An 18,673-nucleotide genomic window follows, 5' to 3' on the forward strand; every position below is an offset into this window, starting at 1 on the left:
GAAAAAGTCAAATTGTTTCAATTTTTAAAAAGTAGTAGATTTGCTTTAAGTCATTTTTGAGTTTCTTCAGATTCAGAGCTCATATGATCTGGCAGTACTGATGTCACCATCATGTGGGGTTTTCTCTCTCTCTGGATGATCCATGTCACATTCAGAAATATTCTTCTTTAGTGCTCAGAAACCTTTGTCTGCCTTTCTTGCAGGAGCTGGTGAGAAATGGTCAGTAACTGAGAGAATATAGGAAAAAGATGTGTATATATTTTGAAAGAAGGATTTTATTTCCTCCTTTTCATTAAGTCTTCCATCCTGTAGGAAAAGCCTAAGATTACAGATCGAGAACTCTTACACCTTCATTTTTCTGCAGGAGTAGTGAGATGTGAGGCTCCCAATAACAAACTGGACAAATTCTCAGGAATACTGACCTATAAGGGGAAAAAATACTTCCTGGACCATGACAATTTGCTACTTCGAGGCTGCATCATCAGAAATACAGATTGGTGCTATGGCTTGGTGATCTACACTGGTATGTTTCCCTTAGCCCCCAGCCTGCTAAATTTCATTCATGGCTGAGCTATGGGTACTTAGTTTTCAGAATGTGGATATGACTCTCAGAAATATATTAGAACACTGTGGGCCGGGCGCGGTGGCTCAAGCCTGTAATCCCAGCACTTTGGGAGGCCAAGGCGGGTGGATCACAAGGTCAAGAAATCGAGACCATCCTGGTCAACATGATGAAACCCCGTCTACTAAAAATACAAAAAAAATTAGCTGGGCATGGTGGCGCGTGCCTGTAATCCCAGCTACTCAGGAGGCTGAGGCAGGAGAATTGCCTGAACCCAGGAGGCGGAGGTTGCAGTGAGCCGAGATCGTGCCATTGCACTCCAGCCTGGGTAACAAAAGCGAAACTCTGTCTCAAAAAAAAAAAAAAGAACACTGTGGCTTTGAGAAAGGCAGGTGGAAGGATGGATGGATGGATGGATGGGTGAATGGGAGGTTTGTAGGAAAAAACCTTATTTCTTAGGGAAAAAAAGTGGCTTCTTTTTCCAAGCAATGAGCTTCCAGTTTATCAATTCTACCTTTGTTAGAGGAAGGCATTGTGTTCTAAAACTTCAGGGCATCCATGAGTCTCTTCAACCAGATCTGGACACAAGAGAGAGTATACATACAGAAGACGTATGATAGAATTACCATGCGAAGGGGAAGAGTATACATGTGAACTACTCCCATGAGGAGAGAAGGGATATAATGCTTATTATAGAAAAAAATATATAATGTGAAAAGTCCATGCTAGAGAAAAGTCACATGGATCATTAGTGGTGGCCGCTCTTGAGATGTCATTTAGAACCACAATTCATTATATTTAGTAAGGGATTTTCTTGGGGTATGGTGTGGGTCAGGAAAATGGAGGAAGCTTCTGTGCTACCCAAATCCCTCAGTGACAACAACCATAGCAGGAAATATCAAGACAGATTTACCACAGTAAATATTAATTCAACTTCCCAGAGCTCCCCTGTCTGCTAGGAGTAGAGAATCTACTCCTAGACATGAGGCTTCTAGACTCCTTGCTTCCATGAAAAATAATGAGACCAAATCCTTAGGGAGAAGCTTAAGAGTCTAAGGAGGCCCTGGTGGAACTTCCTTCATTGGTTCTTGATCTAGACTGGCAGTGACTAGGCTGCATAATTGTCAAACTGAAAAGACCTAAATTAGACTTATTTTCTTCACTGTATGTCTTCAGCAGCTACTCACACACAATTGCCACTCATAAAAAGCTCATTTTTCAGCCGAAGAATTTTTTCCTGAAAGCAATACTAGTGAGGCTGCCAACCAGCACAAATGTAATTAAGTTTTCCCACGGTTGGTTACATGGTAGTGAGTACCTTTGGGAATCTCTGAGCAGAGAACTAACACCACCGAAAAACATTTTGAGGTATTAGCATGGAATTGAGTTGCTATTCCTGCTACATGATGTCCAAGTCCCATGATGATTTCTACCTTCTTCTTCAAGCCTGGGGTAAGGTCAGTCTAAGGACCCTTAGAAAATATGGTCCTTGTAGCTTCCAGGCTATAAGCCAAACTTCTCATGTCTTCAAGCCCTTCAAGGAATGTTTAAGAGGAAAGAATGGCATAGCTTATGCTCTGTCCTCCCACTGTTTGCCCACACATCAGAGATGTCCCAGCTCCCCCATGTGTAAACATTGATGAAATTCCTTTATCTGTTCTTTATCAGAACACATGTTAGAATAATGGTCAGATGGTGAAAGGCCAGAGAAATTGCTGCTTACAGTTTCTTCTAAACCTCTTACATTTTCTCTGGAGCCATATCTTGAGTTAGTAATTTCCAACTGTCCCATTGGCCATTAAAAGCTCCTTATTTCTACCTACCATCTGCCCTGTCAGGAAGAAACATGGAATTTCTGTCTCTCAGCTCCAGAGGAGTTTCAGCTCCCCTGCTTCCACCTCAGAAGAAATCACTGCCATTGCCTTTTTATTTCTTCCATTCCCAGTTAGAAACTTTCGATATAGCCTGAGCCAGCAGAGGGCTTCCTCAAGAGATGATGGGGATCTCTTTATCAGAAAATTCCTTCTCTAAGCTAAATAAACCAGATGACGATAAGAGAGAAGCTTGCGACTCCTATTCTAATTTAACTCACTTATGAAAGTTGGGACTGTCTGAGGTGCTACAAAGAGAGGCATATGCATGAATGTACTTTACAGAAGTCGTTGGAACTATCCTTAGAAACAAATTTTCCATTTTTTTTTTTTGTTGTTGTTGTTGCAACTGTGAGCCTTTCTCTAGGCTTTTATCCTCTGGCATTGGATAAATGGTTAGATTAGATGATTATAAAGGTACAATTCAACCAATTCCAAGCCTCTGAGTATATTCAGTGATTCTAATATCTGATATCTTCCTATTTTATTTAGGGCCAGACACCAAATTAATGCAGAACAGTGGAAGGTCTACTTTTAAACGAACACAGATAGACCATCTCATGAATGTTCTTGTACTCTGGGTAAGTTAAACATTTTTTTTCCCCCTCTGTTTTTTTGTTTGTTTGTTTAATAAATAGACATACTTCCCTTCCTTTAACAGGAGAAGTGGTATTTCCAATTCAGAATTTAGCTGTTGGAAAGTCTCAAGCAGTCTTAGGAGCCCAGAGATTAAGATCTGAGGCAGAAAAGAACAGACAAGTTACAAGAGAGTCTTGCTTGCACTTCTGTTAGGAAGAATAGTCACAAATTGTTTTAAAATATATTATGTTTTGATCAGTGGTAGAAGAATGAATCAAGAACCTAGTTTAAAAATTAAGGCATATTTTTATTTGTTCATAATCAGTTTTACTCATGACCACTTTAATAAAACCTTACTTAGACTGATAGAACACTTTATTTAAACTGATGAATTTCAAACTATTTTCTTAAAAGAGTCTTAAGATCTGGTGCAGTGGGAATAGGGGAAATCAAGTGGGTTTTGTTCTAGCTTCCTTCTTTTGAAGTTCTTGCTTTAGAAAGAGCAGCTTCAGCCAGGCACAGTGGCTCACACCTGTAATCTCAGCACTTTGGGAGGCAGAAGCGGTTGGATCACTTGAGGTTGGGAGTTCAAGACCAGCCTGACCAACATGGAGAAACTCTGTCTCTACTAAAAATACAAAAAATTAGCCAGGTGTGGTGGCACATGCCTGTAATCCCAGCTACTGAGAAGGTGGAGGTTGTGGTGAACCAAGATCACGGCATTGCACTCCAGCCTGGGCAACAGGAGCAGAACTCCATCTCAAAAAAAAAAAAAAGAAAAAGAAAAAAAAGAAAGAAAGAGCAGCTTCATGTTTATCTATTTTATAAAATTTCAGTTATGGCCGGGCGCGGTGGTTCATGCCTATAATCCCAGCACTTTAGGAGGCTGAGGCGGGTGGATCACGAGGTCAAGAGATTGAGACCATCCTGGTCAACATGGTGAAACGCCCATCTCTACTAAAAATACAAAAATTAGCTGGGCACGGTGGTGAGTGCCTGTAGTCCCAGCTACTCGGGAGGCCGAGGCAGGAGAATTGCTTGAACCCAGGAGGCGGAGGTTGCAGTGAGCTGAGATAGCGCCATTGCACTCCAACCTGGGTAACAAAAGCGAAACTCCGTCTCAAAAAAAAAAAAAAAAGAATTTCAATTATAAAACTAGAAGTGGGGTTTCTATTAAGAAGTGAAATTTAAGGCTGGGTGTGGTAGCTCACACCTGTACGCCTGTAATCCACGCACTTTGGAGGCCAAGGCAGGTGGATCACCTGAGGTCAGGAGTTCAAGACCAGCCTGACCAACATGGTGAAACCGCCTCTTTAAAAAAAAAAAAAAAAAGAGAAAATTTGAAAAGCCCTATAATATATAATAATCAGCTTTGATAATAGATGTTTTAATTGAAGACTAATTAATAAATTAATTTCTTTCTCTTTTTTTTGAAACAGTCTTGCTCTGTCGCCAGGCACCATGCTAGAGTGCAGTGGCGCGATCTCGGCTCACTGCATCCTCCGCCTCCCGGGTTCAAGCAATTGTCCTGCCTCAGCCTCCCCCGTAGCTGGGATTACAAGCATGTGCCACCACACCCGACTAATTTTTGTATTTTTTAGTAGAGAGGGGGTTTCACCACGTTGGCCAGGATGGTTTCGATCTCTTGACCTCGTCATCCACCGCCTCAGCCTCCCAAAGTGCTGGGATTACAGGCGTGAGCCACTGCGCCCAGCCAATAAATTAATTTATTTCTATGCTATCTGATATAAGCTGACTTTATTCTTGTTAGATATAGACAGATTAAATTCCTCACTTAAACAGTTTCTTTGCATAGCTGAGCAGTTCCAGTGATATCTACAATTGATCTCATAACTTTTCATTTTTATTTTTACTCTATTGTTTAGACTCTGAGAACTCAAAAAATCCTTTTTCTTTGTATACTATTCTCATTAATATTTGAATTATAAACTGCCTTTTCTCCTTTATTATGAGAAACATCCCAGATCCTTTTCAGAATCCTTTGGAACTAGCAGATGGGGTTTTAGAAAATTAGGAAGGTGGCAGGGCGCGGTGGCTCACGCCTGTAATCCCAGCACTTTGGGAGGCCGAGGTGGGCAGATCATGAGGTCAGATCGAGACCATGGTAAAACCCCTGTCTCTACTAAAAAATGCAAAAATTAGCTGGCCGTGGTGGTGCACGCCTGTGATCCCAGCTACTTGGGAGCTGAGGCAGGAGAATTGCTTGAACCCAGGAAGCAAAGGTTGCAGTGAGCCGAGATCGTGCCAATGCACTCCAGCCTGGTGCCTGGCGGCAGAGCAAGACTCTGTCTCAAAAAAAAAACAATAAAAAAAAAAAAGAAAGGAAGATTCATTCAGCTCAGAAACTAGTATCCATTATAGATCTCTTTCTACTACTGAATAAGTACTTTTCAGAAGTTGATCAAAGTTCCATTTACTAGTTTCTTAATAAGGAAGACACTCATGGTCAAGAATTCAGGAAGGTAACATGGGCACATATGCTTTTGATAATATTAGCAACAGATATCGTTAGAACGTAAGCTAGGTCATTTAGCCTAGGCTTGTCTTCAAAACAGGATGTCTTCAACTCTGGGTGTGGTGGCTCACACCTATAATCCCAGGATTCTTCAAGCCCAGGAGTTTGACAGCAGCCTGGGAAACATAGTGAGACCCCATCTCTATAAAAAAAAGAACAACCAAAAACAAAAACACAGGTGGAGCAAGATGGCTGAATAGAAGTCTTTATTATTCACCCCCGACACCCCCACAGAAACACCAAATTTAACAACTATCCACACATGGAAGTGTTTTCATAAGAAACAAAAATGAGGTGAATAATCACAATACCTGGTTTTAACATCATATCACTGAAAGAAGCATTGAAGACAATCTTGAATTGCTGATGCCACCATTCCCCCATCTCCTGGTGCCCGTGCATGGTGCAGAGAACTTGTAAGCTTGCAGGAGTGAGAGCACAGCAGTTGTGGCATTGAACTCAGTGCTGTTCTGTCATAGCAAGGCAAAATCAGGCTGAACTCCGCTGACACCCACCCATGGAGGGAGCATTTAGTCCAACCCTAGCCAAAAGGGAATCACCAATTCCAGCAGTAAGAACTTATGTTTTGTTAGCACTTTGGGCTCAAGTGGTCTGGGGTCCTAAATAAGCTTGAAGGCACTCTAGTCTACAAAGACTGCCATTCCTAGGCAATTCCTAGTGCTGTACTGAGCTCAAGAGCCAGTGGACATTGGGTTGGAGAGGCACACAACCTAGTGAAACACCAGCTAGAGCAGATAGTGGAGTGCTAGTGCTACCCCTCCCACAACCCCGGGTAGCACAGCTTGCAGTTACAAAAGTGACTCCTTTCTTCTGCCTGAGGAGATGAAAGGGAAGAGTAAAAAGGACTTTGTCTTGCAAATTGGAGACCAGGTCAGCCACAGTACCATAGGGCAGTGGATAGAGTCATGAGGCCCCAGTTCTAGGCCCTAGCTCCCAGACAGCATATCTAGATACACCGGGACCAGAGGGAACTTGCTACCTTGAAAGGAAGAACCGGTCCTGGCAGGCTCATCACCTGCTGACTAAAGAGCCTTTGGGCCCTGAAGAACCAGCAGTGATACCCAGGTAGTATGTTGTGGGCCTTGGGTGAGACTGTAGAGTAGCAGCATCTAGCTGTGCTAGCTTCAGGTGAGACCCAGCACATTCCCAGCCATGGTGGCTATGGTGAGAGACTTCTGCTTGAGAAAAGCAGAGGGAAAGGTAAAAAGGACTTTGTCTTAGAGCTTAGGTACCAGCTCAGCCACAGTGGAGTAGAACACTACGTGGGCCCTTGGTACCCTTGATTACAGCCTTGGCTCTTGGATGGCATTTCTGGACCCGCCTTGAGCCAGAGGGGAGCCCACTTCCCTGAAGGGTGAGTCCCAGGCCTGACAGTATTCAACACAAGCTGACTAAGCCCTTGGGCCTTAAGTGAACATTAGCAGTAGCCTGGCAGTACCCTCCATAGGTCTTTGATGGTGGCCATGGAGACTGACTCCTCTGTCTGTGGAAATGGGAAGGAAGAGTGGGAAGGACTTTGTCTTATGGTTTGAGGGTCAGCTTAGCCATAGTAGAATAGAGTACCAGGTAGACTTCTAAAGTTTTTACTTCAGTCCCTGGCTCTCAGACTACATCTCTGGACACCCTGGGGCTGAGGAAATTTGCCACCCTAAAGGAAAGGACACAAACCTGACTGGCTTCACCATCTGCTGATTGTGGAGCCCTGGGGCTTGAAGTGAACATAAGCAGTAGCCAGGTAGTAGTCACAGCGGGTAAGACCCGGTGCTGTGCTGACTTCAGGTGTGACTCAGCACAGTCCCAGTGGCGGTAGCCTTAGGGTTGCTTGTGTCACCCCATACCCAGCTCTAGGTGCCTTAGCACAGAAGGAGAAACTAAATTTGTTAGGAAAAAAGGGAAGAGAACAAGAATTTCTGCCTGGTAATCCAGAGAATTCTTCCAAATTTATTCAAGACCACCAAAGTGATACTTCCATGAGTCTGCAAGAACTACAGCATTACTGGGCTTTGGATGCCCTCTGATGCAGATATGGCTTAGATCACAACACCCAAGTCCCTTCAAATACCTGTAAAGCCTTCCCAAGAAAGACAGGTAAAAATAAGCCCAGACTACAAAGACTATACAAATAATAAATACCTAACTCTTCAATGCCCAGATGCCAGCAAACATCAAGACCATTCAGGAAAACGTGACCTCACCAACAAACTAAATAACGCACTAGGGACCAATCCTGGAGAAACTGAGCTATGTGACCTTTCAGACAGATAATTCAAAATAGCTGTTTAGAGGAAATTCAAGATAACACAAAGGAGGAATTCAGAATTATAGTACATAAATTTAACAAAGAGGCTAAAATAATTAAAAAGAATTCAACAGAAATTCTATAGTTGAAAAATACAATTGACATATTAAAGAATGCATCAAAGTATTTTATTAGCAGAACTGATCAAGCAGAAGAAAGAATTAGTGAGCTTGAAGACAGGCTATTTGAAGATACACAGAGAAGACAAAGGAGAAAAGAATGAAGCACTCATACAAGATCTAGATCACTCTAAAAGGGCAAATCTAAGAGTTCTTGGCCTTAAAGAGGAGATAGAGAAAGATATATGGGTAGAAAATTTGTTCAAAGGGATAACAGGGAACTTCCTAAACATAGAAGAAGATATTAATATCTGAGTATAAGAAGGTTATAGAACATCAAGCAGATTTAACCCAAAAAAGACTGAAGCAGGATCAGCCGTGAGAAACAGACCTCTCGGACACCTAACTAGGAAGGAAGAGGTGTTTTATTATGGCCAGGAGTGAGGCAAAGTGTTTTGTCCAACAGCTGAACTTGTTTAACAAAGAGAAGCTCTGCCTTTATATAAGCTTACAATTGGGTTTACAGTTTTAGAAATTACATGTGAAAGGGCCTTGGTTGATGAAGGATGAGTGGAGTGGGAGTTTGATCTTGTTTAAGTAAAAACAATGCCTTCCAGAGAGATTCCCCCATACTATGCCTGCTATATATAGGAAGGCAATTTAGGAGGTGCCAGTCGTCCAGCCTTTTCCTTCATTGAAATGCAGTGTGGAAGTCAAGAGGAAGGTGATCCTAGATGCCTGGGTCTCCTTCCTCAAGACTACTTCAAGGCATTTAATAATCAAACTCCCAAAGGTCAAGGATAAACAAAGGATCCTAAAAGCAGCGAAAGAAAAGAAAGATCACATACAATGGAGCTCCAATACTTCTGGCAGAAGACTTTTCAGTGGAAATATTACAGGTCAGGACAGAGTGGCATGACATATTTAAAATGCTGAAGGAAAAAAAAAAAAACTTTACCTAGACTAGTATATCTAATGAAAATATCCTTCAAACCTGAAGGAGAAAGAAAGACTTTTCCAGACAAACAAAAGTTGAACAGTTTCATTGCCATCACACTTGTCCTACAAAAAAAATGCTGGAGAGTTCTTCAGTTAGAAAGAAAAAGTTGTTGAACAATAAGAAATCAGCCACCATGCCCAGCCTCATTGTAGTTTTGATTTGCATTTCTCTGATGATCAATGATGTTGAGCACCTTGTCTTATTCCTGTTTGCCATCTGTAATCTTCTTTTGAGAAATATCTATTCAGATCGTTTGTCCATTGTTAAATTGGACTATTAGATTTTTTCCCTATAGAGTTGTTTGAGCTCCTTAGAATCCCAGCACACAGGCAACCAAAGCAAAAGTTGACAAAATGGGATCACATTAATTTAAAAGCTGGCCGGGCGCGGTGGCTCAAGCCTGTAATCCCAGCACTTTGGGAGGCCGAGGCGGGTGGATCACGACACGAGGTCAAGAGATCGAGACCATTCTGGTCAACATAGTGAAACCCCGTCTCTACTAAAAATACAAAAATTAGCTGGGCATGGTGGCGTGTGCCTGTAATCCCAGCTACTCAAGAGGCTGAGGCAGGAGAATTGCCTGAACCCAGGAGGCGGAGGTTGCGGTGAGCCGAGATCACGCCATTGCACTCCAGCCTGGGTAACAAGAGCGAAACTCCGTCTCAAAAAAAAAAAAAAAAAAAAGCTTCTGCACAGCAAAGGAAACAATTAGCAAAGTGAAGAGACAACCCACAGCATGGGAGAAAATATCTGCAAACTGTTCATCTGACAAAGGATTAATAACCAGTCCCGCACAAAAGAACCTCTTTTGAAAGACATTTAACCACCTATCTGCAGAGAACTAGGGCTTATAACATGAGTGTCAGCACTTAGAGTAAAACCCACTTAATTTTAAATTTGGGGAGCTTGAGTTTGCCTGCAAGTTTTTCGTACACCTTAGGGTGAAATTTGTTAAACAACATATTTTTCTACCTACATAGAACTCATGGTTTCCCATTCAGGGGAGTGACCTGTTGGGAAAACAAAATTAACCAAAAGAAATGAAATCTACTCCAGCAACCTACAATGATCAAACTATTATTTCACTTTTATTTTAAGGTGGACTAGAGGGAAACCAGTAGCATAAAAAGATGGATGAGGCCAGCACGGTGGCTCAAACCTGTAATCCCAGCATTTTGGGAGGCCAAGGCAGGCAGATCACAAGGTCAAGAGATTGAGACCATCCTGGCCAACATGGTGAAACGCTGTCTCTACGGAAAATACAAAAATTAGCTGGGCATGGTGACTTGTGCCTGTAATACCAGCTACTCGGGAGGCTGAGGCACAAGAATTGCTTGAACCTGCGAGGCAGACGTTGCAGTGAGCCGAGCGTGGCAACATTGGGAGACTCTGTCTCAAAAAAAAAAAAAAAGGTAGATGAGGTTGAACAAATAGAATAACTGACCCTGGAAGCTGGGTTCCCAGCTACTTAGGAGGCTGAGGCAAAAGGATCACTTAAGCCCATGAGTTCAAGATTATAGTGCACCATGATTGCACCTGAGAACAGCCCTTGCACTCTACCCTGGGCAACATAGAAATATCCCATCTTAAAAAAAATACCTGAACCTAGAACCTAGAATAAATAAATTATAGTTTAGAGAATAGAAAAGAAAAGAAATTTAAAACACTTTTATGACTATTCTGAGAGAAAAGAAGCAATTACATACGTAAAATAAGAATAGGTTGCTTTAAAAGGAGGAAAGAAGAAACAAATCTAAGAACAACAACAAAATAGAATTTTGGGAAGCAAAAATGGGATTGCTAATACTGAAAAAGCTCATTAAAGTGTTAAAATCTCTCATGGATGATAAACAAAAAGATACAGAGGTAGAAAATATGAGAGAAATAATTTGCTTTTAAACAGAGGATCAAACTAGAAAGATTTGGTTATAGAGAAGTCCCTTAAAATTCTCACAGAGATAAAAATAAGGTATTAACAAAAATGAGAATTAGATTGGTATTGAACTTCTCAAAACCACCATTGGGTCTAGAAACCAGTAGGATCGTACCTTCAAAGTTCTTAGTGAAAAATATTTTGACCTAGAAATCTATATCCAGGAAAACTACAAGTCAAGTAAGAAAGCAAACTTGTTCCTACCTTAGGACCTTTACCCTTGCTGGCAATGTCTGTCCCCAAGTCTTTGCATGCCTTGCTTCTTTTTCATCATTCAGTGCCACCTTTTTAGAGAAAACATCTCTAACTCCCCAACCAAGACACTCTATTCTATTAACCTGTTTTATTTTCTTCATAGCATTTATCACTAAATGGTATTTTTTTCATTTCTTGTTTGTTGTCTACCTCTCTCCATAAGGATGTTTTCTTTTTTCCACCACTGTGTTCCTAAGTCCCTAGAACTATCCTTGACGTATAATGGGAGCTTCATTACTGTTTGTTGAGTGAGTGAAAAAAAAACGAATGAATGTCTTAGCCACCAAATTATGAGCCTCTACAGTAGAAATTACATTCTATTCATCTTCATATTTTTGGAAGTGCTTTGCACAAGGTAGTGCTCAGTAAATCTCTATTGAATTATTAAATGAAGAAGTATTCTTGAATTAGCTAGGTTCGTATCAGTTCAGCAGTTTTGTTTCTGTGATATTTTTGCTAGGCCATTGTTAATGTAGTCATATATAAAACACTTCAATTTCTTGAAGTAAGCCAAAGCAGAAATCCTTCCAGATTTAAACACTTCACTTTCCACCATTTTTTAGAAATGTCTCTTAGAAGAAATCTGGAAACACAAGAAGCACATTTAGCAAAGCTGCTTCCTGATGAGCCCATGGCTGAACTAGGGGTTAGATCCCCTCTCCCTCCCCAGTGACCAGAACTCCCAGTGACAAGCCTTCTAAATCCTGATGTGTCAACTAGGAGTGTATTTGTGAGACAAAGGAGCACAGTGAGTGAAATTTAAATGGTGCCAGAGATCCAGGATCTCCTTCTGGATAAGGCACAATGTAAAGCACAGACTTGAAGCGCCAAAGGGTCAAGGAGTGCTTTCTTTTGACAGGCTGCCTATGAGGCCAGGGAGTACCTTTATGAGACCAGTAACCTTGGTTCTAGGTCAGTTTTGTCAAGAATGACAAAATTATTTATTTCAGTCTTTATCAAAAACACTTTTTGCTAAATGGGAGGCTGTCTGTGCTTCTTTTGTCTGACTAGCTCTGGGGTTAAGTAATCTCTAGGGTCTGTAGCAATAACCAAACAAACAAATGATTTCTTGTTTCTTTGTCCTTATAGAAAGGAAGTAAAGTGAAACTTTAAAGACTAAGTGCCCAAAAAAGCCCTATGACAATAAAAAGAAATGTAGAACATCTGCAAGGACTTTGAAGGCCTCCTGATGGCAGGAAAAGCTCTAGGAATGAGGAAAGAAAACACTGTGCCCTACACCTTCAGGGTTCAGGCTACAGGGCAAGCCCTGCTTTCTGGAGGTTGGTCTGATAAGAAATGATCTTCCTTTCTGGTGGCTTGGTTTGAGCAGTAGAACTCAAACTAAGATAAAGAACTCCTTGAGGTTTGATCTGAACCAGGAGAATAGCCTTGTTTTCACATGATTCATTGGAGAAAAAGATAAGGAAGTGGGAACAAGATTGAGAAGGAAAGATTGCATGGTCCCAGAGAAACCCTCATCACAAAGAACTGAGCTACTCAGTGTGAATCTGGATTGAGCTAGGAATAAAAGCAGATTTTATCCATTTTATCCCAATTCTCCTTTGTTCGGTTGTTCCCAGCCCCTCACTCAATTCTCAAATATCAGTTTTTGATATTGAATGATATTAAGTGTTGACTGTTAATATTTAAGTGATACTGGTTTTGATTATGTTTTAAAATAAGATCTTTACCGTTTAGAGCTATATATTAAACTATTTACAGATGAAATTGCATAATGTGAGAGATTTGTTCTTGGAAGGCAGGGGAAGAGGAGGTTTAGATGAAATTAGACTAGCTATGAATTGACAGTTGTTGAAGCTGGGTGGGTACATGGGTGTGTGGGGGTTTGTTTTCCTATTTATATACTTTAATTGGTGTTTTCTATTTTCCATAATAAAAAGTTATTTAAAAATCTCAAGTTTCTGGGAATGGTCGCAGTTAGATCTTTTTTCTCCTACTTTTCTAGTCTTGTCTTCAAAGGCCTTCCCATCAGTAGCACAAACATGAGACCTCCTATTATCTAGCAATGGGGATGGGTTGCTTTGAGCTAGCCATACTGTGTGGCTAAGGTCACAGATGTGAAGACTGTTGGGTAGACTTCCAGGTGTTTCAGTAACATCATGTTGTCTCTAGAGGTATGTGGACATACAGTGCTGGTAGGAATGTAAAATGGCATAACAACTTTGGAAAACATTTGGCAGTTTCTTAAAAAGAAAGATAAATTTACTGTAGGATCCAGTGATTCTACTCCTAGATATGTACAAAGAAAATGAAAGCTTATGTCCATAAAAAGACTTATATACAAATGCCCCATACAGTCTTGTTTGCAATAGCCAAAAACTGGAAACAACCCCAATGTTGAATAAAAGAAAAATTAGTACACAAATTGTGCAATATCAGTACAATAGAACACTACTCAGCATTAAAAAGGAATGAACGATATATAGATGCAAAAACATGGATGAATCCCAAAGTCATGAGGCTGAGTAGAAGAAGCCAGAAAAAAAAAAAGGTACATACTATATGATTCCATTTGTATAAAATCTAAAAAATTTAAATATTCTAAAGTGACAGAAAGCAGATTAGTGGTTGTCTGAGGACCAGGGGAAGGGAGAAGTGGGAGGAAGGAATTACAAAGGGGCACAAGTTACCTGGGAATAACAAATATTTCATTATCTTGAGTGTGGTGATGGTTTCACAGATTGTGTGTGTGTGTGTGTGTGTGTGTGTGCACACATGTGCATATATTTGTCTAATATGTAGTTGTATACTTTAAATATGTGCAATTTTAGGGGGATAGTGACTGAAAAGGGATATAGGATGGTTTCTGGGTGCTGAAAATGTTCTATTTATTTGTTCTGGGTGTTTTTTCTATTAATATGATTACTTTGGGAAAATTCATCAACATATATCTGTGATTTCTGCATATGTCTTTATGTGTGTTAATAAATGTTAAATAATCAAAAATAGAGGGCATCAGATTAATCTGGAACTATGAGTAATATAGTTGTATTAGTCAAAGTAAGATAACCAAAATAAAAAACAGCCTCAAAATCTCAGTGACAGCATCTTACACATGTGACAATACAATGAAGGTTGTTGTGAGGAGGGGCAGCTTGCTCAAGAAAACTCTTTCTAGCTAATGGCCCCACCAACCTCTTGGATTTCAGGATTGTCTACTGGATTCCCTGCCTATAACCAACAAATGGGGAAGGAGAGAGAATAGGAAGACTCACACATGATTTTTTTTTTTTTTTTTTTTTTTTTTTGACATGCAGTCTTGCTCTGTCACCAGGCTGGAGTGCAGTGGCGCCATCTTGGCTCACTGCAACCTCCACCTCCTGGGCTCAAGGGATTCTCCTGCTTCAGCCTCCTGAGTAGCTGGGACTACAGACACGCACTACCACGTCAAGCTAATTTTTGTATTTTTAGTAGAGATGGGGATTCACCATGTTGGCCAAGATGGTCTTGATCTCTTGACTTCATGATCTACCGCCTTGGCCTCCCAAAGTGCTGGAATTACAGGTGTGAGCCACACACCTGTCCACACATAATATTTTTTTAGGGTCAAGCATGTAAGCAGCATAATCACTTCCACCAATAATGCATTGGCTAGAACAGAGTTACATGACCCATATAACTGCAAGAGAGCTTGGGAAATGTGCTCCAGATATGTGCTTGGAAGGAAAAGAACATAGAATTTAATGAATGCATATCATTATGTCTGCCACAATCTACCCTTCTGATCATCATATCCATTTCACTTTTCCTTTCACATAGGGAACACCCTCATCATCTCCCCTAAATCCTACCCAGTCACTGCATTCAACTCAGAGTCCAAGATCTCTGACTGATGCACAGTTCTCTCCATCAGATCTAAATGAGGTTCCTCTTGGTCTGGAGATGTGAGAGAATCTCCTTTATTCATGGCTCTCAGTGATTTCTGGCTCCACTCTTGAGAAGTTTTCCCTCATTCTTTATCCTTGTTGACCAACACTGAAGTGGATGCTGGGGAGTATGCTTTTCTTAGGGACTGCGGGTTTTATAAACTGCTTCTTGCCCAGTGTGGTTTTAAGGATTTCCAGCCACAGGCTTTTTTAGACCTGGCTCATGGTTACTTAGTAATACCATTTCTCCAAAACCCATAAGCCTTCTCATCTGTTTGCTTCCAATTAGTTTCATGTGTCAGAAACCCCAAAAAATTCTTTCCTACACATAGTTTTCAAGTTTGTCCTATTTCTTTGCTTCCTTGTCCCTCCATGCCCTTCTCTCTCAACTTAGTGGTGAGAAAGTTGAGGCTCTATGGAATAATAGTCATGGATAAGAAGGTGTCACCTTAAACCTGAACTTTGCCTGAAGGCTGAGTCACTTTATTCAGTTGAAAATAATTATTGGGGCTTTTTTTTTTTTTTGCGTAAGTCTCAATCTTATTTCTTCCTGTTTGGTGTCTAGAAGTCATAGTTCTTTAATACCCCAAATTTCAGTACCTTCTCATTTCTGCCTACAAATTGGCTAATTCTTTCCCAAGTATAACTTTAAAAAAAAAATTTAGTACAGATGGGGTCACATTATGTTGCCCAGGCTAGTCTCAAATTATTGGCCTCAAGCACTCCTCCTGTCTGGTATTTCCAAAATCCTGGGATGACAGGCATAATCCACTATACCCAGCCAACTCTTTCTTTTAATATCTGTCAAAGGGAGCCAATACACAATGATATTTTGATTCTTTCTAACCACTTCTCTTAGAGCTGCAGGTTCAGTAGGCATGTGGTCTACCCTTCAGTTTTACCAAATTCTTTAATGTTAATATGATTGCCGTATTTTCAGCCTTTTATATCAGTTTCCTTATCACCCACCCCCTAACTGCTAAGCCCCACACATTTTAGACTTTTGTTAAAGCAGCTTCAATAATGAGATGATTAAGTGCTTGGGTTCAGTAAGTGGTTAAAATATTGTTTCTTCTACTCAGTAGCTAAGTGACTTTAGACATGCTTTCTTGCTCTTAAGTTCCTCATCTATTCTTAAAAGAGGATTATTGTAAATATTAAGTAATATGTGTAAATACTTAGCATAGTACCTAGCACTTAATTAGTCTTAATATGTTTTATTGCTGTTATCTCCCTTCAAAACCACAAGGAGAGCTCCTGCTGGGCTTTCTTTTCTGTCATATGTACTGCTGCCTAGAGCCTGTGAACCATAGGGCCTCCCTTCCCTCCCAGGAGAGGGATGCTTTGTTGAGAGATAAGGCTCTAGAGGGTAGAACTGAAGCAGCACATACCTTGGATGAAATGTTCATTTAATTCTTTTTTTTTTCCATTTATAGATTTTCCTGCTTTTAGGCATCATATGTTTTATCCTAGCGGTTGGGCATGGCATTTGGGAGAAGAAGAAAGGCTACCACTTCCAGATTTTTCTGCCATGGGAAAAATATGTCTCTTCATCAGCTGTCTCTGCTGCCCTCATATTCTGGTCCTACTTCATTATTCTCAATACCATGGTACCCATTTCGCTCTATGTCAGGTAGGCTTCTTTGATCCCCTTGGGGTGGGGGGGTGGGAAACTGACTTCATACTGTCTACTTAATGCCTCAACCAAAGTGTGAACTTTTAAAAAGCATATACTTGTGCTCTTTAACCCCTCACTCTCCACAGTACCTGGTGTACAAAATGTTCCGAGGTATATCTAGAGATTGCATGAATGCCTTCCATGTCTAGAATACTGTGCTAGGAAGACACTGTGGTTTATACAAAAAGAAAATTATTCCTGCCCTCAAATAACTTAAAATGTAAGTGACTAAATAAGACATACAAATGCATGAAATAACTAGAAAACATACACACAAATTTGGTGATGTAAAGCATGGGCAGGTTCCCCAGGAACATAGGTCAGGCAGCCCATAGTTTACCAATAAGATAGGTCCAGACATTCACTTGTAAGTCAGTTCATCAGAATTCAGAATCCATTTTCCCATAGAAACAGTGTGATAGATGATAGACATGTGTAATTGTGACCTAAGTTTAGTTCCTAAAAGTTGTAGAAGAGAAGAGGAAGGGTTTTTACTCCTCTTTTTCATAAGCACCTTGGATGAAAATTTGAAATAGTTGAAAAAAGTGTTTACCCTACTCTGATTATCCTTTTCTACGTTCTGTATTTCCTTACACTTGCACATACACATGCCCAAACACACTTTAGTTTCTTCCCTTTCAGGCTTTCTAAACCTTGTACCAGGGCTTTTTGGCAAAAAAAACTGCGTAACTAGATTACCTTATTTAGTAATATTAACTGAGTATGTACTATGTCCCAAGCACCCTTCTATGTTGTACGGAGAGAAGGTTGCAATGTGGCTATGGAAACAGATACATAACTAAGGGACTACTGTATAATATGAAGAATGATGTAATAGAAATAACATAGGAGACTTGCTAAGGAATGGATTTGTTCTACCTGGGTAAGTTTAGGAATGTCTACAGAAAAGGTAATAACAAAACTGATATTTGAAAAAAGAGTAGAACTTAGTAAACAAAATATTAGGAAAAGAATACTGCATCAGAAAGCTCAGCATGTACAAAGTTTTGGCGGTTTTTAAAAGTTTCGTCTGTTCACAGAACAATGAATAGCTAGACTGAGGTATTGGATGGTCATTTAGGGTCACATCTGCAAAGACTTAAATTCCATGCCAAAGAGTTTGGATTTTATTTTAAAGGCAGTAAAAAGCCAGCAAAGATCTTTCTAAGGAAAAAAATAATGTGATTTGAAGTTTGGGTTTATGACTTATAAGTAAGAGCTAAACATGGAGTACACACAGACACAAAGAGGGGAACAGTAAACTGGGGCCTGCTTGAACGGGGAGGGTAGGAGGAGGGTGAGGGTTAAAAACTACCTCTAGGGTACTATGCTCACTACCTGGGTGAAGAACTCATTTATACACCGAACCCCAGCAACATACAATATACCTATGTAAATACCTGCATAAAAAAGGGAGATTTAAAAAAAAAAAAGAGGTTTAGGTTTAGAGAGATTGCTATGGTGGCTGATATGGTAAAGGATGGGAGGAGTCCCAACTCCAGGCCTAGAGATTATCAGTAATGAGTGGATGATGAGGACCTCAGCACCTCCTACCTCCCTTCAAAGGAAAAAATCCACACCTCTCAGTGCAGCTGTCTCAGACAGGGATTACTAATAAAGGAGACTAACACATATTAAGTTTGAATGATGGTAAGAAGGAGACCCCTTAAAAGTCTTTACTGTTTTAAAATGAACATGCTTGTTAGCCATAAAGAATCGATAATGCATGCCATTTGGAGCAGAAGAGAAACATGACAAAGGCAATCGGGAAAACTCATAAAATGAGAAGAGGCTCTTGTGGGGAGGAGGCACACGCCTGGAAATTTATCCGAGGGTCAGCTCATAAACTCTTCCTGATTTCCATAGCTTCTTTCCTTCTTCTGAAACAAATTCTGAGTGTCAAGTTTCTCTGTCTTCCCATGTGACAGGAGCAATAATCCTCCAATTGGGCCACAAAGCTTTTTTTTTTTTTTTTTTTTTTTTTTTTTTTTTT

At 40.4% G+C, this 18,673-nt stretch overlaps 1 protein-coding gene across 7 annotated transcripts in view; it reads left to right on the top strand.

Moving 5' to 3' along the window:
- Positions 1-18,673, top strand: part of LOC101029989 (phospholipid-transporting ATPase FetA-like) — a 98,836-nt gene that overhangs the window by 51,197 nt on the left and 28,966 nt on the right. For all 7 annotated transcript variants that reach the window (XM_074395023.1, XM_074395021.1, XM_010331694.2 and 4 more), the window contains 3 exons: positions 365-523; positions 2,926-3,014; positions 16,439-16,635. In XM_074395023.1, coding sequence (XP_074251124.1) covers positions 365-523; positions 2,926-3,014; positions 16,439-16,635 — 445 coding nt within the window. The remainder of the gene's footprint in view (positions 1-364; positions 524-2,925; positions 3,015-16,438; positions 16,636-18,673) is intronic.

Source organism: Saimiri boliviensis, chromosome 2, assembly GCF_048565385.1.
Source record: "Saimiri boliviensis isolate mSaiBol1 chromosome 2, mSaiBol1.pri, whole genome shotgun sequence".
In the NCBI taxonomy this organism is placed as follows: Eukaryota; Metazoa; Chordata; class Mammalia; order Primates; family Cebidae; genus Saimiri; species Saimiri boliviensis.